General features: G+C 35.4%; 3 protein-coding genes across 4 annotated transcripts in view; 2 read left to right on the top strand and 1 right to left on the bottom strand.

Moving 5' to 3' along the window:
- Positions 1-4,828, top strand: part of LOC6641587 (neural cell adhesion molecule 2) — a 70,959-nt gene extending 66,131 nt beyond the window's left edge. The window contains exons 2-7 of the mRNA XM_023175487.2: positions 471-665; positions 1,391-1,501; positions 1,604-1,741; positions 1,928-2,077; positions 2,815-3,306; positions 3,371-4,828. Coding sequence (XP_023031255.1) covers positions 471-665; positions 1,391-1,501; positions 1,604-1,741; positions 1,928-2,077; positions 2,815-3,306; positions 3,371-3,579 — 1,295 coding nt within the window. The 3' untranslated portion in view covers positions 3,580-4,828. The remainder of the gene's footprint in view (positions 1-470; positions 666-1,390; positions 1,502-1,603; positions 1,742-1,927; positions 2,078-2,814; positions 3,307-3,370) is intronic.
- Positions 4,829-4,986: 158 nt separating this feature from the next.
- Positions 4,987-7,396, top strand: LOC26529621. 2 transcript variants are annotated; one of them, XM_023175454.2, is made up of 3 exons: positions 4,987-5,090; positions 5,144-5,780; positions 5,832-7,396. In XM_023175454.2, the coding sequence occupies exons 1-3, from the start codon at positions 5,078-5,080 to the stop codon at positions 7,294-7,296; spliced, it is 2,115 nt and encodes a 704-aa protein (XP_023031222.1). In that variant the 5' UTR covers positions 4,987-5,077; the 3' UTR covers positions 7,297-7,396. The 2 variants fall into 2 exon arrangements, with proteins under 2 accessions (XP_023031222.1, XP_023031221.1); XM_023175453.2 differs by having other exon boundaries at positions 5,144-7,396.
- Positions 7,397-20,794: 13,398 nt separating this feature from the next.
- The window catches only part of LOC6641588, a 28,115-nt gene continuing 23,184 nt past the window's right edge, over positions 20,795-25,725 (bottom strand). Inside the window, exons 4-6 of the mRNA XM_002064529.4 lie at positions 23,904-24,040; positions 21,529-21,705; positions 20,795-21,158 (exon numbers count right to left, since the gene is read on the bottom strand). Of these exons, the coding sequence (XP_002064565.1) occupies positions 21,046-21,158; positions 21,529-21,705; positions 23,904-24,040 (427 nt within the window). The 3' untranslated portion in view covers positions 20,795-21,045. The remainder of the gene's footprint in view (positions 21,159-21,528; positions 21,706-23,903; positions 24,041-25,725) is intronic.

Genomic DNA, 25,725 nt, shown 5'->3' with positions numbered 1-25,725 from the left:
AGAAAATGAAATTGCATTTTCTTGTGATAAATTTTCAATGAACATCATTGAAAATGTTGTGAGAACACAAAATTATCGTATTTTGGTAGAATGGTAGAAAAATGCTCTCAACAATTATTGATTTCCATAACATTAGCCAAAACGCTTGAACAGTTTTTCAAATGAAAATGCTATACACATGAAAATTTGTTTGTCGAAAACTTTGCCATTTTTCCTCTTATCGTGTGGGTAGCATGTGCCCTTCAGGCAAAATGAAAAAAAAAAACAAACTAAAACTACAACATTCCATTTGAGTTGTTTCCTTGGGCAACATTGGAATACGAACATTTTTGCATAACTTTTCTGTCAAGTTTTCAATTTTCAGCTAGAACTGCAGCTGGTCAACCAATTGAGAAACGATTGCAATTAACTAGCCATTACATAAAGGTAAATCGTTTACTAAAACTCACTTTCCTTCTATTTGATTGCAGGGGCCGTCTTGGCCAATCACCATGACAGTCTTACGTTGAGCCCGGCCGAGCATAGTGTCGTCCGGTATACAAATGAATCGCTCATTGTCCAATGTCGCAGTCCCCATCCGGATGTGAAGCTGCATTGGAAATCGCCGAAAGGTGAAGTTATACGCGAGCACAAAGGACGCATACATATTGAACAAACTGCACCAGGTGAGTAGAAAGTGGCTTCATTCAACCAAGACCAAAGCAAAAAACAAATAAAAGGCAACTAGAGAAAAGGGATACGAAACGCAATGAAAGAAAAGGCAAATGCAAGAGCAAAGCTAGGAACAGCAGCCGCAAGCACAACAAACGCAATTAATTGCAATTCTCTTGGCTCACATTTTTTCTTCAACAAAGTTTACATAGGGTACACTAAAGGGAATATCTCATTTTCAGCATTGCAAATAAATTTAGGAAAAAAAGGTTAACAACTATTTCAATGAGATGTCTGAATACACTCATTCAATCTATTTCCAAAATCGAAACAATAGCAAAATTGTCAGAACTATAAATTTAGGCAGTAATTTAATATTGTCCAGTAATTAATTTGAAATTAATTTGGTCTTGGTATAAATTTATTAATGGGCAAACTTCACTTGGAAGTACTTTAAATAGAACACTGAAAAGACCTTAAAATTGATTCTTTTATTTCAGAATTAGTCTATGTCTAGTCTATTTTTTTTTAAGATGAAGTTAATTGACTGATTGTTAGAGTATCTCTTAGCAACCACACTTGGAAAATTCGAATTTTGCTGTAAAGTTTTGTTCTCTGTTCTTCTAGTTGGTTCTAGTAGCTTCTAGTTGGCCCTTTGTTTGAGATTTCCCTTTTTGCATTTTCTATTTGCCATTTGCTGGTGTTTTTTTAATGGATTTCCTCTATATGTCCCTTGCAGATCAATTGAAAATCGTTTTTGCCCACATCGTATTGGCCGACAAGGGCAATTGGTCTTGTGAATCAACTGAGGGAGGACCGCATAGTAAATCCTTCGATTTGATTGTGTATCGTAAGTATAGAAATCGAAATTCAACTCCAACTCTAACACAACAACTCATTAATATTGCATTGTTTTCTTCAATTTACACACACACACGCTATTTTCAAATAGAGAAAATTACATTCGCCGACAATGCTACTATACTGACCGTAAAAGAGGGACAAAATGCAACCATTTATTGTGAGGTGAAAGGTGAACCACAACCAAATGTCACCTGGCATTTCAATGGACAGCCCATTAGTGCAGAAAGTGAGTACAATCACCTGGCCTGATGTCCTGTTGACAACGACAGCGACAACAATGTTGTTGATGATGATGATAATGAGCTTTTTGCATTTTACACAAACTCATCGACTCATTTTCTTTTTGTTTTGTCTTGCTCACTTGTTCTTTGTTTTTCATGCTTTTCTTTGTGTGTTCGTTTGGGAATAATAGCGGACGCAACGAAATTTCTCATCCTGGCCGATGGTTTGCTCATCAACAAGGTGACACAGAGTGACACTGGCGAATATACGTGCCGGGCATACCAAGTGAATTCGATTGTTTCCGATATGCAGGAGCGAACCGTTTTGATGAAAATCGAACGTGAGTGTGATTTATGATTCTTTTTCTCTCCACAATAACAATAAGAACAGCAAGAACAAAGAACAAAGGGTACACTGGGCTGAATGTTCTAATTGTAAGATCCTACAAATTATATTAAACAACAGTAGAAAGAAGTCCTTAAATACATACGTATTAATTAGGGACATTTAATTTATTGACATTTGAAAATCACAGAACAACAACAATTAAAAAAAAAGTGGATTCAACTGACATAAAAGATACAAATTTTTAAATTTATTAAAATTTTTATTATAAAATATGAATCTATGATTTATGATAGAACAATTTTTGCCTCGTCATTACAATGAAATTTTTCCACTAAATCGTGCCACTGTGCCCCATTGTGGTTGATGGAGAAATTACTGGGAATCCTTTTTTATATATGTATGTGTTTTTGTTTCCCCTTCTTGGGAGGTTGTAAAATTTGTGAGCTTTGTGTGTTTTGCATTTTAGTATGCAACGCATTGAGCGGCAAATAGTTTTTTGAACATGGAAAAAAGGACCAAAAACGGAAGCTACAAACACTTAGACACAGATGAATTTAACAATCGATGGCTAACTTGAGGGATATACAACTATTTGATGATGGGCGATTGATAGGTGGACCCTCACACGTGTGGCTAATGGCCCACCATAAATTGATTTATGGTGATGATTTTATCATAACAAGTTTTCTTATTCTTTTTTCTTTTACTTATATGTATTTGCGGTAATAGACAAACCGTTTTGGACTAACAAACAGTTTGTAAGCATGCAGTATGCCTATATCAATGGAACGGCCACGATTTCGTGTGAGGCACAGGCGGAACCGCCGGCAACCTTCACTTGGCATCGCAAACAGAAGCATTTGCACAGCAATGACAAACTGTACACAATCGAAACGGACAACTACTCATCCCGGTTAACTATTCGCGTTCATAATGCCAGCGTGTTTGATGGCTATCGTTGTCATGTTGCAAATCATCTGGGCACCATTGATCGAGTCAAGCAATTGGAGCAGGGAGAGAAACCACCAGTGCCAGTGACCTTCCAATTGCGTGGCTTCAACTCGAATACCTTCGATGTGGACGTGAGTGTTCCACGTGGCCAGGAGCGTGGTCTCATGGATGTAAATGGTTTTCGCATTGAATATATGACCGAGTTGGAGTTCAAGACGGACGGCGGCAAGTGGACCAATGCCAAGCGTAAGGATTTCCCCTTCGAAGAAGGTAAGTGTAAGAGTTGGAAAAGTAGCTGAATGATGTTGATTTTGATGTTGCTTGTTTTGGACAGGTGCCACTTTTTTGATCACGAACCTAGAACCTGATACTGCTTATCTGATGCGGGCCGCCTCACGTAACCTGGCCGGCTATAGTGACTACACCAAGGTAGAGAAGTACAGGACATTGTCACTTGAACCCCGCTCATCGGCAGGCATCCTTTTACCTGTCATTAATCATCTCCTTTTGCCCGCGTTGGCCATGTGGCTGTTGGGACATTGAATCTGAATCTGCAGGCGGATGACGGATGATGTGAAAGTTCCCCCATCTTTCCTATCTCAAGAAAACATAAAAAACGATGTGCTTTAAAGCAACTACTTTCCTGTCTGCTTTGCTATATAAACATATATATATATATATCTTAAGTTCTTTGTGTATTTAAGCTGTTGATATAATCATAACCTAAGTTGATACTTTAGCTTTTATGCCTCGAGTTCGATTAAATGAATATGTATCTGATTCTATATTAATCTAATTGAATCCTCATAGTCTTTAAATTATATTATCAACTCGGAAGTTTAATAATCTAAACAAATGCTTTAGCTCAATGAGAAAACCGATACCCAAAAATTTAACCAAGTGCCAACTATATGAAAATTGAAAATTAGCCAAAAGAAAAAAAAAACCCAAATACCTAAACATAATTTCAACAAAGATTTCTTCATGAGCAATTGTGCTTTAATCTACTATAGATATAATTAAAATTCACCTCGATTCTTGAAGACTCTTACATCTGTAGCCAAACTAAATATATTATAAAGTAACTTAAACTTTTTCAAAACCCTTGCAAAGGCTGTAAAGTGAGTAATGAGTCAGCCAGAAAAGTAAAAATTCTCGAAGGATAAATTAATTTTCTCATTGGCATAGCCAGCTACTTAACACTCTTCCCAACAGAAATATTTCTAATTCTGCTTCTAAAAATTTGCCTTCAATGATTGAGATCAATATACTTTAAAAAAGACAAGAATTGATGATTTAAACTTAAACTGAAACTCATTTCTTACTCTACAGACCTTAAAAAGGCATTAGTGTTCTCCTAATGGCCTCAAGTCTCTTATTGTACTCCAATAAATAGATCATTTACTGAAATCAATAGCTATATATACATATATATACATTTAAATGTAATAAAAAAGAGCTTAACAAGAAGCATTTGAAAGTTTTATACAACATTTTTGCCAAAGCACTAGGCAAAGGGCAAAAACAAACATTTCCACCCAATGAATATTTCGAAATGCCAGAAGGAAACAACAAATAAAGATAAATAAAAAAAAAAATTAAATAAAAAAACAATTAAAAATTATTTAAAAGTGAAAATAATTTGACCCTTGAAAAATGTTACGCAAAATAAAGAATATGTTCCATGTGAAAACAAAAAGGGCAATATATAAATGTATTGATGATGTTGTGTGTGAGCCAATGAAAATTTAAATAAAACCAAACAAAATTAAACCCGAAAAGAGAAATGAAATAAGAGAATTGTTTTTCTATTGCATCAATGCATCTGTAGAGTTCTTTTTTGTGATTCATGTTGGATTTGTTTTGAATGATATAATAACAATGTAGTATTTTTTATCAATCAAATTTTTCATATATATTGGAAGCAAAAACCATTTTCATTTTCTGTTTTAAATGTTTTTGTATTTTGGAGAATGGTAAATTTTTGTATTTTTTAGTTGAATTCAGCTTAAAGCCTTTGATTGTAATCGATTGCATCATAATGATGGAGAGTTGTGAGTATATGGACGTGAATACTTTCAAAATTTAATTCATTATTTTCCAATAGCTGATTCAGAACGATCTTATTTGAGATTTCTTCGTGCCAGAGATCGAGTCAACAAGGCCATAAGGAAGCACTCATTGGCGAAGCAAATTCGAAAAGAAATTCGTATGAGGGCAGGTGGGTCTGCGGGACCTTGCAGTTCGTCCACTTCGACAAGGGGCCAGAAAAAGAATTTAGTTTGTTTTGAAGAAGCCAATGACAAATGCGTTTCTCAGTCAAAAACACAGTGTAAGGGAGAATCGGCAAATACATGTCCTGCCCATTCCACGCCTATGCATAATCAATGTCAATTAAAGCGAGAATGTGAAAATAGTTCTTGTCAATGTCAAGAAAGTTGTCAATGCAGTCAAGCCACTAAATGTCAGTGCAAGAAACCTCAAAAATCTGCTCATTGCTGCCAGTGCAATGAACCACCTGTAAGACCTTGCCATTGCAATGACAAAGCATCGCAAACTCCGTGTGTGGTGTGTGAATGCAAAAGGGAACCTAAAAGATCTTGTTCTTGTCAATTCAAAGAAACAGATGAGGAGAATGAAGTTAGTAGCAAAAGCAGTAAGAAGGATCTCAAAGAAGAAAAGAAAAAAAGAAAGAAGGATGAAAAGAAAGACAAGAAAGTGGCAAAGAAAAAGAATAGTGACAGATCAAAGCGGGCAAAGAAGCATAAAGAGGATTCTGACAATGATAGTGGCAGATCAAAGCGGGCAAAGAAGCATAAAGAGGATTCTGACAATGATGATGCATGTTCCTGTTGCTCATGCGAGGAAGAAACGGTGAAAAAATCTAGCAAAAAGAAGACTAAATCAGGAAGTGCTACTCCAAATTCTTCTGACTCCAGTCGCAGACGATGGTCGTGCAAGGGTCGCTCAACCAAGAAATCTACTTCTAACAAGGGAAATCAAAGGCAGCAGATTTCAGCGAATTCTAAGAAAAAGACACAAGCTTGTAGTTGCTGTTCCTGTGAAGAGCCTAAGCCGTGTGACTGTTGCTCCTGCCAGTCAGCTACTTGCTCTTGCCACGAATCTACCAGTTGTTGCGAAGAGTCCCCTGTCTGCCAACAGGAGGAAAATGTTGCATGCGGCAGCAGCCACATACAAAAACCTTGCACCGATTGCTCAATGATTCCAGAAATCTCACAACAAATTTGTGAACTGCAAAAACGTTTGGAACTCAAAGCCAAAGAGGATTGTGTTCAAAGTGAACTTCTGAAGGACATATGTAGCAAGGTCAATGACCTCTCTTGCACAGTTAAAACCCTTACAAAACAATGCAAAGAGCAGTCTAAGATGATGTGTCCTGCTGCAGCTTTGCCACCACCAAAACCACCATGTCAACCAAAGTGTGAACCTTGTCCGAAGAAGAAAGTTTCAAGTACTTGCCAATTTTGTTGTGATAAAAATCTGCCAGTCCTAAACGATTTGAAATGTGCACTACTCGATGTTATAGGCAAACGCCAATTTGACGATGTGGTGCTTACTATACTCCTTAGGGCAGATAATGTATATCATGTTAACATAAAAGATATAAATAATGGATCAGTCCTTGGCTGCTTGCTAGTCAATGATGTGGCCATTAAGGATGCCAACAAATTTGGCCTTTTCAAGCAGGTTTTAACATTCTTTATGATAGACGTTCGCAATACGCTAAAGCCCTGTGAATCAGTTTTCGGTATCACATTCGAGTATGTAAAAGAAAAGCGGCAATGTGGCGGCTCATTGTCAATAGATTGCCAAAAAGATGTCGCTCCCAGAGGACAGAGCTCAGTAGATCACAGAAATATTATAGCAGAAATTTTTGGTTTACCCTTAAAAAACCTGAGTGAAGTATATAGCACAACCCATGCATGTACAATAGCTAATGTTCGTGCTAAGTTTTTTGATCACCATTTAAAATCAAGTTCATGTAATTATGATTCTCAGCGCCAACCACATAAAACTGAGAGAAAGCCTCTTTTGTTGAAATTGAAAAAATGTGACTCTCTCAAAAGAATTGTGCCAATCAAATGTGATAAAACCAAGTTCTTCAACCGCATTGAGAGTCTTCTTGAATTTGCCGAATGTGACAGTAAGTTAGTTTTGACTGACGATGATTTGGGCTATCCAATTCGGGAGATTGAAGTGACATCGTTATCTGATATTGAATTGCAGTCCTCGAGGTAGTCAAAGGATTGATTTCAAAAAACAAAAATTGAATGTACTGGGAACTCTTAATAAAAGTTATACTTTTAGTTCTGGACACAGAACCATCTCAGCTATGAAACCACATGTCAATCTGTTCATTTTGGCAAACAGCTCGAATTGGGTTCGTTTGTCAATCACTTCAAAAACGTCAACGGCTGCGGCTTACAGCTGCCTGCATATACATACATATGCTATGAGCCTATATGACTTGACTCCAATCTCCTGGGGTGCAACGTGAGAGGTATGTGGGTGGATGGGATGTGGCATGGAGAGGCATCCCTGCTGACAACCGCATAAATCAGATAAATGGCATGACCACCGGATGCAATCCTACGTATACATATGCGTATGGCTTGCCACCATATTGTGCCTGGGAGTGTCCAGTGACTTTTATTGCCAAACCGCGCGTTAAATATTTTTGTCTTTCTCTCTTTACGCACTTCTATCAGAATTTTTGGCATCATCTGCATTGGTATTAAGCCCACACAAACAATGGCATAGCCCACACAATTTCTATTATTGTTTTTGCACTGTCCATTGGCAATGCATCAAAGACTGATTCATCAAATAAAGTCAACCAGAGTTTAATGAGATGGTATTCGACCAGCCAGCAGAAGTTCAACGTCAAAACTTCAATATTCGTATGACAGGAAACATTCCAAACATTTTCACCCAACTGATTGTCAAACAGCAATGAAATGATGTCCACTGTCAGTGCTTTTAGCCACGACCATTCGACCAATCAGTCGAAATCGCTTTTAGCTTGAAGTTTATTTTGCCATTGAAAGCAACCATCATAAAACAAGTGCTGCATAGCAAAAAAATTTGATTTGAGGCGATGCGATTTTCATTTCCATGCGCAGACACAACTTTATTTTTCATCCAAAATTGATTGAAAACTAAAATTGCTTAACATCGAAATGGCTTTTATGACTAAGGTTTGATGTTATGTAGAAGGGCACTTATGTTGTAACCTTTTTGTTAACAACATTCTAAAAGACTGTCAAACGAATGAAAAAGTTGTAACATGCATAAAAGTCTTCCAAAAGCGATTCGCAAAAAAAATGAGGTTTTTGTTTTAGAATTTTTAACATAAATTTTTAGTTAATTTTTTTTTCCAGACTATATTTTGCCAATTTCTGTTCGATTTTAAGAGGTAATATGTATGTAAATTAAATCAAAAATTTATTGTATTATTTTTACATATAATAAGTGAATATTTGAACACATTACAATAAAAAAAAAATCATGATGACATTGATGATCACAATATTTTGCCATAATTGGCAAATACACATTGTTCTAACTTGAAAATAAAAATAAAGACATGCATTTTTCAAATGCTCCAAAATTTGACTCAATTAGAGCTTTATGAAATTAAAGTTTATTGGCATTTTTTGTTCCGCTTAGAAAGGTAACTTGATAATTAGCTTGACTTTTATTCGATTCAAAATTGTGCTTAAAAGCAATAAAATGAGATATCACTTTTAAAAATTGGTTAAAATCTAGCAAAGTAACAGATTCGCAAAGTTAAAGATTTTCATGAATGTTTGGAATTATATTTAAATTTTAATTTTAATCAAATGCTGTAATAGTGCGGAGCCCCACAATTGCCCGGACGTGTAGTATTTGATTATCCTGCTATATAGCTAGTCCAGGACTTCACAGCGACAATTTCGATAAGGTCATTGATATAACAAAATAAATCAATCGATTATCGTATAGAGTTTAAACTTTAGTGCTTACCTATATTTAATTAATTCAATTTAAGATTCATTCATAAACTATATTTAAGATTAAACATAATTTGAATTGTTTCTCATTAAGCAACAGCCAACTGAACAGGGCGGATGGACTTAAAACACCAAAAGCTTATTTATTGAAACACAATACGAGGTACCCACTATGTATAGGTACATAATAGATACTAGTAATTAAATCCATACTTATATATTTTCTTGTTAAAGTTAAATTAGCTTTGCGTGTGTATGCACCTGCACAGTATATAGAGAAAGCAAACAAATAAAAGCCACGTAAGAATATCCTTGATGTTTAAGAATCTATTTTTAATACTTAGCTCATTATCTGATACCAGGCTAAACTCTATACCAATTTTCCACTCGTTAAAATCCTTTTTCCAATGTGCGTTTTTGCACCATGTCAATAAATGAAGAGAGCGGACTATTTGCCAAGCATTAAATTGTAATTTTTTAATTACACACAAAAAGATTTAATGACTGCGGTGGTAATAACACACAACAGACGTTATTTCTCCCTCGATACGTTGGCCGACTACCATACACTTTCTGCTCCCTGTTCTGCGCGCAAAAGTATGCAGTGCTTAATTACATAAACGGAGTGCCTGAAGGCATCAGCGGGACTGAGAGCAAAAGCTAAGGTCCTACATCTTGGCAGATAGATGGAACCCTCTTCCCCTCTCTCTCCCCTTCTTACTCTTTCTCTTGACTCCACTCTTATGGCTGTGAGTCGAGTGTAAAATCGAGATAATAAGAAAATGGCGAAAATTAAATTGTTTTTGTGCGCGCCAAGTGACCAATTAAAGTGAACAGCAAAAAGACTCGTCTCGAGTCAGCTCAACTCGGACTACATGGCAGAAGCTGAAGCAACAGCCGGCGGGCCAGTGGTCGCCGCAAAACCAAATCTTTGTCTGCTTAGTTTCTATTTCTTGTTCTCGTTCTTTGCCAGCTACTGAGATTTTCGCTTCAAGTATTTTGTCTCCAAGTCTTTGCCATTGCCGTTGCCTCATTGCCTTTCACTTGGCTGTTTGTTTAGCAATAAAAATCATTTTACGCTCTCTAATGATGATGCTGTACGGCCCTTTACCTCTGCTGTCTTAGCATTTCACTCTTCAATGAAAGAGCAAACTAGATTACCGCCAACGGCCTTTCACTATATTTCGAGCCATATACCTCAACCTTTCCCTTAACTTCTTTGCGTGGTTGTTTCTTCGTTCTTTGCTGCTCTTTGCTTGTTGGCCATCGTAAATAAAAGTTACCAAGTAACAACTAACTAATATGCCAGCGAGTTGCTGCCTCCCACAAATCTTGTGAAAGGAACACGATTCGGATTGCATTGAAATGCTGTTACTGGTTCCCAGAGCGCTCTTGGCTAACTTGGCTAGTTGCTTTTGCTATTGTTAAATGTTTTTCGTGTGTTTGCTGTTTGTTGCCAACACACTAATTACCGCAATTAATTATGCTGCCTGCCAGGACCCAAAAAGTGCTGGGACCATTCCAGACCGTCCAGTCCAGCATGGAACGGATAAAAGCAGGCAAATGCAATTTCTGATCCTACATTTCGGTTAAAACTTTAATGGAGCGTATGAGTGTTTTATATTTTAGTTATGTGGTGTGTGTGTGTTTGTATTTCTCTGTGTACATTTCAAGCAGGCTAAGGTGGACTTAGAAGAGCGTATTAAATTTTGGACCTTAACTGCTTCCAGCCGATACATCCAGATTTAAGTAGAACAAAGAAATAAATAATTAGTATTTAAAGATATAAAAAGATATAAAAGATATAAAGATATATCTTTATTTTTATATATGGTTATATTTCAATGTTTGCAAACATTAATATAAAATTTATACATATTTATGGTTAATAAAAAAATCAATTAAATATTAATAAAATGTACAAAAAAAATTAAAACTATTAAATATCTGGATTTTTATATGTGTATATCGTTTATTGATTGATTCCTTTCAAATTTTATATCACAATTGTCAACATATTCCTAAACACTTCCTATATAATATTAATAGATTTCCATTTGTATCACGTACTTTATTTCATCCAATATTAAGGAATCCCCGAACAAACATTTTGCCAATAAGAAACAAATAGGAAAATATGCATGAAAATTGAAAATAATGTATAAAATGCACTCAACAACCGACTCTGGGAAAAAGAAACAGACAACTGGGAATAAGAGAGAGTGAGAGAGTGAGTGAGAGACAGAGAGAGAGAGAGAGAAAAGAGAGAGAAAAGCAACTGTCATCTGCTGGTGTTTTATTTTTTTTTCTGTTCTGTTGGTACATTTGCTCCTGTCAACTCAATGAAGTGCAACAGCTGTAGTTGCTATTGCTGTTCGTATCTGTCGGTTTACCTGGCACACCTTTGGCATCCATTTCATATTGTAAATTTGGTAGAAAATATTTTTTGTGTCGCCAGGATTTCCGCCATTACATCGTTGCATCCTTGCGCTCTCCTGAGAGGAAACTGACTGAGTCTAACAATGTTGCACGTTATGCTTCTAGGTTTCAGTACTTGCCAGCTTTTGCTTTTGCGGTCGCATAACTGTCCTAGAGTATATGTACTAGGCTAATGCAATTGCTTGTGTACACAAGAAACTTGAAACTTGATTGCTTCCGTTACGCTTCAAGCTGTCAATTAATATGTAATGGATGCTCAGTTAACTAACAAATTTAACAACAAATTTAAAAAAACTGAAAAATTGTAACTCTATTTGGCTCGAACACAAATAAGCTGAATGAGTTACTGGCTGCTGCACTTGACTAAACATAATACACAAAACTTCTGGAAAATAAACCAATGCACACACATCCAGTCATAATACACAACATAAAAGCAGAAGGGGCCACCCGGCAACAAACTGAAACCACAAATTCGATTTCAAGCCATGCCACACTCGAATGCTGAAATAAGAGCTTGATGCAGCTGAAACTGGTTGACTGTTGATACTTCTTAGCCACTGCTCATAATCCCATATCCAATACACAGACAGGGGACATGAAACGAGTGAAATGTATGAGAAACAGTGCGAGAGAGAGATGCGGAAAAACAACAATAAGCGAAAGTTACAAGACGTTGGAGTCTGGAGCCTGGAAATCCCTGCCTGGCTGCACACGATTTGGATTTTCGCCACGGCGACACAACGCTAGATGGCAGGAGCCCAGGATCCTGCTGCTGCCAATCAATATCAATCGCAATTCAATTTCAATTTCAACTTCAAGACAGGCATCTTCAGCTCGTTTGCTTGTGCGATTTGAAAAATGGCCAAGTGCACTTTGCACACACTAACGCAATAGCAATAGCAACAACAACAACAACAACAGCAACAAAAGAGTTGCCGAGTTCTGCTAGTAAATTACTTAGGGGAGATTTGTGTCCTGGAGCCAGTGGAGCAACTGGCGCACATATAATGAGCAGCTGCACTCCACTTTATTTCCACAACGAAACTGAACTAAAACTGATTTGTGTGGGCGCTTTCCTCCTCTCTCTCTATCTCTCTCTCTGTCTTTCTCTTCCTTTATGTTCCAAATCTGAATTTGCATTCGTATCCTGAAACTGGTACTGGAGCTGAATCCTGATGCTGATGCTGGCGATGTTTGCGTGAATTTGTTCAAAGATTTGTTGCTGCGCGTGTGATTAATGCCTGGCAAATGCATTTTGTCTGTCAAAGTCAAAGTCGAAGGAGTGATAGTGATGAATGATTGCCCCACAACACTCTGCAGGTGGAGAAATTAATGTGAATGTGGGCGTGGGTGCTGGCGGGGGCGGGCTGTGAGTGCCAGCAACAGGCAAAAAGAGTTTTGCCTGACATGCAAATTATCGAAACTTGCCAGAAAACTTTCGCACTGTCAACTTGGCCAACTACTTGCACAACAACTTGTCTGTCATTTGCAAAACAAAAAAGAAGCTACACCAGCAAATGGCATAAAGGCAGCTCATAAAACTGTTTTACCAACTCAAACAAAGAGCAAAGAGATGAGAAAACAAAACGAACTGAAAATGAAAGAGTCAAAGAAATAAGCCAACAAACTGACTTGCCAGTTACTAACAAGACAAAACGAATGAAACTTACACCTCGAACACTGTCTATGAAAACAACCTAAGCAAATGGAAACTCCAAGGAATGAAATGAAATTCTAGCCATCTCAAGGACGAATTAAGAAACCCTTGCATAGGTTTGAAAATTCATATGCTGTGCAAACATTACTTTTGATCAATATATCCTTGTAACTAGTAATTCATTATTATATGAATCATATGTGTTGAAAATCGAAACAAATACTAAATATTTAATATATAAACAAAGCAAAGTGATGGTTTTTTTTAATTAATACATTGGAGTAAAGTTTATGTATAATATAAAAATTTAAAAGAATATTTCAAATTCACTCAACCAATTGAAACCTTTAACAAATTCTTTCGATTGTATTAAAAAAATATTTACACAAACAAACCAAATCTCTTACTAAGAGTATAACAGCCATTTAGCCAGGTTAGTTTGTCTAGCTTAGGCGAGTCTGCTCCACTTTAGTTCAGGGTGACTGCCCAACCCTATTTGGAATTGTGCAAATAGTGTAGCATACATAATGGCGTCTGGCATGGTTTGTCCGTAAAATGCTTGAAGCAATGATAATGCCAAACCGAAATAACTATCAAATATACATGGCTTAGCTGTGGGTCTATTACGGCAACCTGTTACCTGGTTTACTGGCTGCAAACTAACTCGACCAGCGCAGCCCAAACGGACGGAGTGTTGAACCCAACGGCAAAAATTTGGTTTTCCATGCATTTTAGCTAAAAATTGTGGAGAAAATGTTGCAAATTGTGAAAGCTGACAAGTGAAATTCAATAATTTAAATAATTAATTGCTTTTGGTTCTTAAAGCTGTCAGAGCCATCAGCACATGGAATTGAATAACCAAATAGATTTTTTATATTTCATTTAACGTGCCTTTTCGGATTAAACTTTAAATGCTTTAATTTTATTGCACATTTTATATCGTTTAAATTATTTTTTTTCTTTTTTGTTTTTATTTTGTTTCGCTGTTTGCCCGCCAAATTGTTGAAAAATAGTTTTGCCATGCAAATATTTGTAAATCAAGCGGAAACGAAATTACGACCAACTTCCTGCTTGCATAAACTGTTTCGGTCAATGCCCAGTGGCGTTGTCCGCTTCTCAATTGCTTGATCTCGGCCCCTTTTCATCGACTCCACTGACTGAATGCCCGATAAACCACCTTTCTACTATCCATGCCCTCTCCTGCCCCTTTGATGCCTCTTCGTTTTCCATTTTACCTTATGGCAGCCTTTTGGTTTAATGTGCCGCATTGAAATGTGCCAGTTAGAGTTAGCATGTGCTGGCCATAACGAGTCCTATTCCGGGTTCAAGTCCGAGTTGTAGTTGGTGCCCTTTTTTCCCCTCATTTGTTTGCTTGTTGTTTGCACTGTTTGTTTGTTTGTTCGTTCGTTCATTCGTTGTGGTTTCTGTAGTTACACCTTTCTCCATTTGGCTGTTGATGTTTTTCAACTTTGGCAGGTGTTTGAACTTGGGTCTATTTGCTTGCCTGCGGTTACATATATGCAAAGAGCACAACTCAATAGAAGACTACTTTGTTGTCATAATGATAAGCTGATAATCCGAATATCAATAGACTCATTTGTGGGAAAAATAAGTTGATTGAAAAGTTTATAGACTTTCTTAAAACTGACAAGTTTACCTTTAATATGTTTTTGTTATTCGTATTTATTTTTTGGTTAAATTTATTTCAAAATTAAATATATGGTTAATAGTCATTTTTTCATTATATTTTAGACAGTTAAAAGCTGCTTGCTATATTAATTTTATCCTTTTGAAGAGCTTTAAAAGCTTGTATTAAGCTATCCCAACTGTGTCCTGACTAAAAGCTTTCCGCGGTGCATGAGAGCACCCTGTGTTCTGCTTTTAGCTTTGAATCTAGACATGGACGTATAAAAAGAGGGGCCACTCAAGCACGAAGATGGCATATCTAATACATTTGCTTGATTTTTCTTAGAGGCTTTTTCATACTACATGGTTGGTAAGTATGCCGTTCACATAAATTAAACTAATGCTTTGAGTTTTCGTTTTAATCAATAATTTTCATAAATGTCTCTGTCCTTTAAAACAAATACAAATTATGGTAATACTTTTTGTGACCTCATATTGTGCGAAACATTTAAATGAACCTATTCAAAGTCATTTTCTACTGTATATATAATACAACATGCCAAACATGCAAACAAATGATAAACTTTACAGTTTTAGTTTTTGCTTTTCTTATTCTTAGTTGTAAAAGATACGATAGTCGCGAAGTCTGTTGTTTAGAGAACTTGGTAGTTTTTTGACCTGTACAAGCAACCTGATCATCTTTGTTTGCCTTCAGATCGTCGCAAAAATCTATCAGCTGAAATCGTGTTTTCACTTGCTTTAAACTGAACATATTTAATGAATGACTTCAAAATAGCGTCTAAAAGGGTTTTAATTTTTCCAAAATGTTTGTGAAAAAAATCTTACACATTTTTTAAGAGAGGCTTAAAGCACTTTACAAATATAATTTATCTCAAACCTTGCGTTTAAGCCGACTTTATCACTTTGTAATTTTTGTTTTCCTATAATTAGAAATTATGAGCAATTTTAGGGATTGCATTGCAAATTGATGAAAGTAGAAACTTGGCATATTGTTCATGATATAATTTGGCCAATTTCGACTACTTACAATTATTGATTCAAACTTATATTTTTCCATTGATATCATTGCAAACTTAATATTAAAAATTCACACTTAGAGTGAGTATTAGTAAGAGGTCTTAATAAGCAATTTCACAACTCACAATTTGTACAACGTTTGATTGTTTTAATTGCTCACTTGAGCATTCGGAATTAAAATTTATCGAATAGACAAATTAATGGTTAAATGTGAATGGGAATTATTTGTATCTGTATACACAATCGGGTAGAAGTCTCTGTTGTGTCACAAAATACATACATATAACGTACATTTCGAATCTTAATACTTCATTGTAGTTGCAATTTAAAGTGGGAATTGGCCTGGCCTGAAAGGATTTAGCTTTGACACGACATGACATAGTGTTGCTATCCGCAATTGAATTATAAAAGTTGACGGCATGCAATTCACACACATTTCACACAAACACGCACACACACCAGCAATTCGAATGCACGATTGCGTTTTTTTTTTGTTCTTCTGGTAAAGTTTTTTGTGATCTCTCTGGGAATTTTCTTTGTGCATTTTGCAATGTGGGGCAACAACTTTTCATTCATTTAACAAAGTGAAATAGTATTTGTAGTTTCTTTATTCTTTATTCATTTAGTTTTTACGTTTGCGTTTTCCCTTCGCGTCTTCTTTTCGATTTTATTGATGTGCGTGCTGAAAGAACATGAGGAAAAACGACAATTTGCTGCTCAATCTAACAAAAAAATCATTGTTGGCTTTAATTAATGGACTTTAAGAGAGCTTTCCCCCTAATGATTACTTATCATTGAGGAAGCTATATTTTTTATTGCTTATACGCCACGTGTTACGGAAGGTTGTTTGTTGTTTCTTCTTTGGCATTTTTATGTGTCCCATATCATGTTTCACTTTAAAGCTGTCAGTCATTGACTGAAAATTTAAGTGAAGAACATAAAAAAGCCGATAAGATAGCACATGATGTTTGGCTAAAAATAAAAAGGTCAGTGCTCTGCTCAGCAATTCATTTGGAGACAGCAGCAGTGGGCAATTGCAAGCGTCTGAGACAGATTTGGCTCATACTTATTTGTACAATAGCCTCGGTATTTTGTCTTAAAGACCACAAAGACAAACGAGAGGACACAAAAGCCACAGCCTACACAAACACACACACCCAGAGAGAGACGAACACACTAACAAAGTTATAGAGAAAAAGAGAAAGGCAATAACTTGAGTCCTCCTTAGTACTGACCATGACCATGGCCCATTGTCATTGTGCTTGAAATTATTTAATTATGCAAAAGGCAGGCAACATAAAAATTATGTTTTTCCCCATTTTCATGGGGATGCTGAAAGAGAGAGAGAGATAGGCAATAGCTACAGCAACAGCAACAAGAGCAGCAAACCTAACTAACCACATTAAAAAGTCAGAAGTTTGTTATAAAAAGCCGGCCTAACCACACACACACAGACACAGACAAACAAACACACTCCCACGCCGACCGACACACAGATACATAGCCTTACAGTGGTTCAAAGTTGTCTGCGGACACACAATTCAGCTATAGATATCAAACTGAATTGTTGTTTTTCTTTTTTTTTTTTTTTTGCTTTCTCTTTAGACCAACCCACTATAGGACTGAGAGGAAAAGCCAAGTAACCAGCCAGCCTCAAACGGCACTTAAGTACTCAAGATCTTGGCCAAACCATAGAACAATGCTAAGAGGCAGCGGAAAGAATGGGCATGGGGGAATTATAATCAAGTGGCTAGCACTAAATCGGATTACGCTGGTATTATCTGTGTTGTGCTCGACCATATATAGATGAAAATAAAAATGAATTTCCACTTCCGCCTTTTCCATTCACTTTGCATTGCAAATTTCCATTGTTGTTTTTTTTATTTCTCTTTATTTTAATTTTCTGTGTTTTTGTTTTTAGCATAATGCGTGCTGGATTCTCATTACCGGGATACGAACGTTGCCAGCGAGTTCATTGCTCAATGTTAGCGGTCACAAAACCACACGGCAGTCAACCCAGTAAATCTATTAACACCTCACGTCTGGTTTTCTCTTATAACCTGCTACCCAGAACTTTTCACAGGCGTAGAGAGAATTTTAATTTTTGGGGTCCATTTCGAAAATGCTACAAATTTTTAGAATTTTTTTTTAAATTTGTTATTATTCTGCTCCTTATGCTTGTACTTTGATTCTTTCTTAAATTATTGTATTTGGTGTTGTCAACTGAATATTAAAAATTAAATAATTTTAATCAAATAAAATTAATTGATATTAAGGAAATTTTGGCCAGACTTTAAATGGATGTTAAATATTTATTTATTTATTTGTACAATGTTGGCTTATAGATAAATCTATAGCTACAGGGAGGACAGCCATAGCTGCTAAGGCCTTCGGCTGGTTCATGTTGTTGGATGGATGTTAAATATTTTAATAATATAGTATGAATAAATTGCTTAGTAATTCTATAATAATTGAATTCTTTAACATAAGCCAGCACTTTACATTTGTTAAAGTTCTTACCTTAGGGTTATCTTAAATATCGCTGTTTATAGTTTGCTAAAAGATTATATATTTTACGCCTAAAATATTATTTAAAGCGTACCAATATATAGTTTTCCTTGACTGTCAATCATGATGAAAAAATTTAGTTGATTTTCAACTTCACTTTGATCAATATATGCACCTCTTGACTACGCCCTTGATAGTATATTGCAGCCAACGCGTTTAGGTGTGGAAATGAGTGTGAGCTGCTGCGGTAAATGAAGCATTTGGCCAAAGAGGCACGTACTCAATGGATGGAGGCTGGATTTTAACCGTGTATGGCTCTGTCTCACTCATACTGCGTGTTTTTCGCCTTACCCTCTCTCTTGTTTATTTCAGTCGGATGAGACCCACCACATCAAAAGGCAATCGAAAGCAATACTCATATGAGTAAGTAGTCAAGGACTGCGTCTGGGTGTGCTTCTGGTTTTTGGTCCTGGGGGTGCGTGGTATCCTTTGGTTTTGGCTTTTGGAGGAAAACTTTTCCTTAACTAATTTGCATACAGTTCTTGAAGCTAAACCTATATGACCATGCAATTTGCATGCCTCGCTGAGGCAGGGAAGGTTGGGTAGTAAAAGGGTCGGGTTTGCTAGGGAAGGGATTTGTCTGCAAGTTTTAAGCCCCATTCAGTGTGTCAGTGCGTTTAGAATAAACAAGAAAGCGTTAAGGATTTTATGGATGCTCGGTTTAAGATTGATTAAGACGTATCTATTGTCGAACACGTTGGCTTAACTTGGCCGGGACCTCAATGCCTTGGCACGTAGCTGGGCCAAATGGCTCTTCACCTTTTCTCGCTGGATGTTCGTGATAAAATCACATCCATAAACATTAATCGCTCACTTTTTATGAAGTGCAATAAATTTCAACGTTCATGCTAGGGAAAAAATTTCATGGTTTTTCTTCCTCTCACCGTCACTTTCTGTCCACCAAGTAAAACACTTTGAGAAATAATGTTTTCTTTTCTTTTTCTTCATATTTTGTTGTGGAATTTTAGTTTCTCTAAAAATAGCTTTATTCATATTTGATTGGTACCCATTTTTTTTTGTTTTGGTTTTTTCTCCTGTTAATTATATATAATATTGTACATATAACATATATACTTATGTGTATATGTATATATACCTATATAAGTTCTTTTGGTGACTTTAAAGTTGGCAAAGAACATGAACAAACATTGAATAAATATACATTTAGAACATATACATTCGAATCGGTTTTTTGGCCTATATATATATATATATATACCTATATATGTATATATAGTATATGAATATCATATATAACAATCACGGGTTGTAGCTAGATTTTTGAATTTATGTAATGAACATTTCTATTTAAATAATAATTTCGCTATATTTTTTATTGGTGTTGCTTTTTCTCCTAACAAAATTTTTTATTAATGAATCAAATTAAGCAAATATTTTTGAAAAATATTAATAAGATTGGAATAATTCAATGACTTCTACGATTGCTCATTACATGAATGGTCTCTTTTTTTGGTTTCATATCAATTTCCAATCACTTTTCATTATACTTTTCAAGCAATTTATGAAACTTCTTTTCAATATAATCTTTCTTGCTGATTGTTTTCCAATTTATTACTGTAAAGACTGCACTATTACCATGTCCTGCAGTGTGTGTGTGTCTGTGGATGATTTTCACAAATAATGATTATTGATTATGTCTTACTTTTGTTTCATTTGCATTGTTTAAGAATAAATTGTGTACCAAAATTATTGCGTGCAATTATTGGACATAACATGATGAATTTTTCATTTCAATATACATATTTGCCACATTTATGGATAATTGATATATTTTTTTTGTTGAATACAATAATTTAACCTTGTCGGAAATTAATTTCCACATAATGCATAACAAAATGTTTTGGAATTAAACAATAGACTTTATACATTTTAAATTTATATTTCTGTGTTAATAGTTTTTGTTTATTGGTCACCTGTGTTGCATTAGTGTGTAATTTTAAGGTACATGTTGTTGTTGTTGGTTTTGGTAGTGAAACGAAACGGAGAGAAACCTAGTTATATGTATGTATAGGTAATAGTATATGTATTTGTGTATACACCAAATGGCAATGAGTTAACATTATACAAACATTTGACCATTTTTCATGAATATATTATGCCATATTATTGCTTTTCATTTAGTTGGTTTTTTGTTTTATTTTATTTTTTTTCCTTTTAACTTGCCTACAACTAGAACACTGCCAAATTGTTTTGCTCCCATTATCCCAAATTCGTCCCCAATCCTTTTATCTAATCTTAATGTTAACTCAAGGATACTAAATTATATATGTGTGAGAATGTGTGATCTACTCAAAAAATTTACAGGCCTAAGAAGTCTTAATAAATGTGTGGAATTCTACTAATTGCAGTTTAAACTTGTTTCCTATATATCCGCGAAATATTTATATATATATATATTTCTTTATAGGATGTGTAATAATTGTATTGTATATGCAGCATTAATTAACTTTGATTATACACACGATTTGTAGTTAGATCCATTTGATTATGTTACATGGCTAATTGAGTTTTGGTTTTTGCACTTATGTATGTATATAGATTTTACTTAGTTGACTAGTAATTGATATAAGTGTGTGTATCTATCCCATTGTGTATGTATGTGTGTGTGTGTCTTAGTGTTATCTAAACATTTTCCGCCTGCTCTCAAAGATAGTTCGGCCGGGACACACAACAGAGAAGACTCATATTCTTGCATATATTTATTTGGCGTCGTTTGGCCTGCCATGGACCGGTTGTATCCAAAGCGGCGTTTCGCTCTGTAAAGAATGAGAAAAGTGACCAAAAACAGTCGGTAAACATTTAGTTTGATTAATGAATGAATGAATAAATGAAACCAAAGAGCGCCAGCGACTGTGTCAGCGTGAGTGAATAAGTGGCTGAGCATACAAACGCATTTCGTTTAATAGCCCTTTTTTGTATGCTATAGAAATTTGTGTTTGTGTGCTCAGCCAACCCAAAACTCAACCCAACAACCCCACACTTCTTTTAGTTGAATGTCATTCTCAGGCCTTGGGCAAATATCAAAGTGCATGGCGGCAACTGCAATTGCAGGCTAACATTTGGCGTAAACTGCGCAATCTCATCCCAGCAGGCTGCCAGATGCTTGCTCGTTGCCTTAGTACTCACCCAAATATGCTTCATGTTGTGGCATGTACTCCTGCATCTCCGACAGCAGCACGGCAATGTCCTGCGAGTCCTTTGTTATGCTGCATAATTCCTCCTCATTGAAATCGGGCGTTATTTGTTTGCACAATAAAATCTGACTTATGACATTGCCCAAATTCGAGGGACCAGCACGATTCTCTGCAAAAAAAAAAGAGCAAACCAACAAAAAATTGTTGAGGGTGAGTTTATTCCATAGCAAATATTGCAAGTTGTGGAAATGCAATAAATTGAATTACTTTCATTTGACTTTGAGAAATTGTATTTGCTTTTCAGTCTGTTTGCTTTATGTGATTTTTATGCAAACAATTTTCTTTCTTTTGGTTGCTCTTCATTAGACAAGTTTTATTTGTGATTTGCTTTGATGTTTGACAAAGCTTGCCAGAATCAAGTCAAAAGCTTAATTTATGCTACACCAGATATAATCTGCTATGCCTACTTGTTTCGTTAGAAAACATTGAAATGTGCATCAAATTTAAGCTGCAAACTTTTGTCATATTTAAGACAAGGTCTTTCCAATTGGATTGTATTTATAAGTTTCATGAAATATAAAATGAAAAGTAAACTTGTTCAACTTTCTTCTTCTTCGTCTAATAAATTTGTGATAGCAGAAGTTCTAATATATAGAAAATTCGAGTAATTGTTGAAATTATTGTCTGGAATAGATTCTTAATGTACCGAAAATACAATCTCAATTAATCAAAAATATCCAAATCGATACATTTTTGTTGTCCTGTTTCATTTTATAGCAATCTTCGCAATTATCTGGTGAATAAATTTTCTTCAATTTCGATTATACTCAAACTAAAATACAATGTGCAATTGTTTGCTAGTTTTTTAAATATATTCATTGCTTGCCAATTTCGATGATTTATTCAAGAGAAACTCATGTGCGTTTCATTTTTTTATTTGTCTTTTTGCATTTCTAGCAAAGTTGCAATGCAACGCCAACGTCTCCTTGCGTATATTTATTTTTGTTGGCAATTATACCAACAATAACTCAATTTCATTTCGTTGGCGGCTTTTTGCATTTTTTATTGCCTATTTTTGCATTGATGGCATTTTCATAGTGGCCCCATAAATTCGTTGCAACCACTGCGAAAACAACAACAACACCCAAAATATAGCAACAAGGACAGTTCCCTCTATAAATATTTGCTTACCCTGTGGCTATATGCCATGGGTATGTGTCTACATACATACACACATACGTGTGTGTGGTGTGTCGATGAGTGGTTGTGTGTGTGTGCGTATGTGGTTTTGTTTACAGTGAGAAATCAGTTTTCGCCTGAAGTTGGTAATTAAAAAATTTATGACCAGAGATTGTAATTTTTTTTGTTTTTTTTTTTGTCATTTGCATTTTTCAACCATAACTCCCCAAACGAAGTGAGTGGTTCAGGGAAAATAATTGAAATTTTCACTGCATTTTGTTCTAACTTTGCACATTTCCACAAGCGAAGTGGCATTGAAACATGTCCGAATTGGCAATGCCAAAACGTCGAGTGGAATTACATCGACAATGACAAATGGCAATCAATTGACAAATAAAGTTTGGAATCCTGAAAACATGATTAGAATAATTCAAATTGTTAAAGCTGTAATGAATTTCCAATAAAATTCCAAATAATTAAATCTTTCAAATTATTTTCTCCAAAATACATTAAAATCAAAAACGATTGAATGAATTCAATGGAAAATCATTTGAAATAAATGACTCAATCCATTTAGAGCGAAAGCAAAACCAGGTGTAGACCTTAATAATTCGCATCCTTTTAATGGCAATAAAAATACTATAATAAAAAGTCCTATACTTGTGAAATAATTACTAATGAAGTCCCAAAAAGATTTAATTGACTTTTAATTCAGATTCAGAATCATTATACAAATACACTCTTAAGTAAATTAAAAGAAAAATTTGCAAAACTGGCTTAAACTTTTTTCACTTTCTTGTTTTCTGATTCCATTTTACTTTTCTGCAAATTTTTTCCCCAATTCATAAAGCTTCCTATGTCCTGTGAACCAGCTATTGCAACGAATTGTTATTGGCCTCGATAGATTGATTGTAGTTCCCTTTCAATTGCTTTACTGTTGCTCCATTGTTATGGCTATAATTCGACCCAAATTCGATCAGCTTCTGTCGTTAGGTGAATGTCTGACTTTGACATTTTGTTAGAGAAAACAAAAAGCCATTGAAAACTCTATATGTAAGTATGGCCCATTGCTATATGTAGTATGTAGGTTGGGTTGGTAGGTGGATAAAAAGGTAGATAGAGCACTGTAAGTTGCAATGTGGCAACACATGTGGTGCAGTCGTGCGTGCCGTGTTGAATTGAACTTACCATAATAGCCAGACATATCCATTGGCACAACTTGTATGAGACGATAACTTTTCACCAGTTCACGTAGGAACAACTGGGCCATGTAGAACAGGAGCACCAAATGCGGGTTGTCGGTCAGAATGCCATCGGCCATGGCGCTAAAAGAAAAGAATTGAAATAAGAGTTAAAAGCAGCCGCATTATGGTTATGTTTTCGTATGTGTATGTGGGTATGTCAATGGCTGCCTGTGTGAGTCACTTTTGTGGCGAATATTGTGGAAATAAATTTATATGATTTTTTTTGGGTTGGAAGAAAGAACACAGGCCGACAAAACTTTTACCAAGGCCCGATTACACCTAACATCATTTAAAATTCATAGCCCTATATCTCAGTGGAAAAAAAAAATTAAATTTGAACTCACTTCTCTTAGCATTTGTAAGAATAATAAGAATTGTGAATAACAATTTAAGCCACCGGTTTATTTCATTTATGTATTTATTTTTTGGCTCTATTTTATTGGCCAGTGTAACTTTCAATTGTTTGATTTTTGGGGTGAACGTCAAATAATAATAATGGTGAAGATAACTTGAAGAACAACTGGTGCTCCAAACAAATGCAATTGGCACAAAAATTCATGTTCGTAGGGTGTAGAGAATTTTATGCTGGTTTGGTCACAACAGATTTAAATATTCCAAATGAAATGACCCGAAAAATGAATATTCAAAATACAGCCTTACTCTTTGATCTTTTGATTAATTCTTAAGGCTCTAAAGTTTTGAATTGTTCATAGTCTTCTTTTCAGCATATAGATAAAAACCTCTTCTGTTCCTTTTTTTTATATACTTTTCAGATAATGCTGAGATTTATATCTGGATAGGAAAGCTTCTAATTAATTGTAAAAAAAACATGTCTGGAATCGTATATCAAACCAATTCCATTACGCATCTACAAATTGTTGTGACAAACCATCCATTAGGTCGCCATAATTCACTCGGGCCAAAAACATTTTCCATTTTCGCTTGCTGTCGTAAATTAATGGCTGGAGAAAGTGCTTAGTTAGACATTAATTTAAGTTTTAGCTTAACAGAAAGATAGCAATTATGCTAGAGAAATATTGTATAAATTTAAATAGCCATAAACATAACACGAAACATAAATTCAATTGCTTAAATTGCTTTTGCATTGCCTTATAAAGAGTCGGAATCTAAAATATATGTATATATAGCCTGCTTGGATAGTGGATTAACCCACCCGTTCCTAACTCCCACCAACTTCATCTCCATTTTATTTTTCTTCTTGGGGTAAAAATAAATTGCAAATTAATCTCTGGCAAGGTGTGTTTCAGTGGGTGGTTTGTGTGCGTGTTTTGATACGTAAAGCCACTTAAAGTATTCGGATTAGCAAAAATCAAGGACTACATTTCTGAATGGCAGAAATATATGTACATCAACATTTATTTATATAGTTGTATTTTGAACAATTTCCTTGCTTAAACTCCGATCAAATTAATGCTAAGCGATTTTTTGTCCGGTTTCCCATTCAAAGGAAAATGAGAAAAAACTGCAAGTTGTAAAGGGCAAAAGCAAATGTTTTAATGCGTTTTTTTTTCTCGTCCTTCGGACAAACAATTCGTTTTGGTGATTCTATCATTGTACTGCTTTGGGCTGCTGGCTCACATTAACGCGGGTCATTTTCACCAACAACAAAACATGGCAATAATAAGAAAATCTGCAAAACATCCAGAGAAAACCCAACAACAACGGCAACAAAAACATAAAGAAAAAATGAAAACGAAAAATGGTCAGAGCCATTGTCGGCAGCTGCTGCTGCTGCTGTTGCTGCT

Source organism: Drosophila willistoni (genome assembly GCF_018902025.1).
Source record: "Drosophila willistoni isolate 14030-0811.24 chromosome 2R unlocalized genomic scaffold, UCI_dwil_1.1 Seg200, whole genome shotgun sequence".
NCBI lineage: Eukaryota > Metazoa > Arthropoda > Insecta > Diptera > Drosophilidae > Drosophila > Drosophila willistoni.
This window is presented reverse-complemented; position numbering and strand designations above follow the sequence as displayed.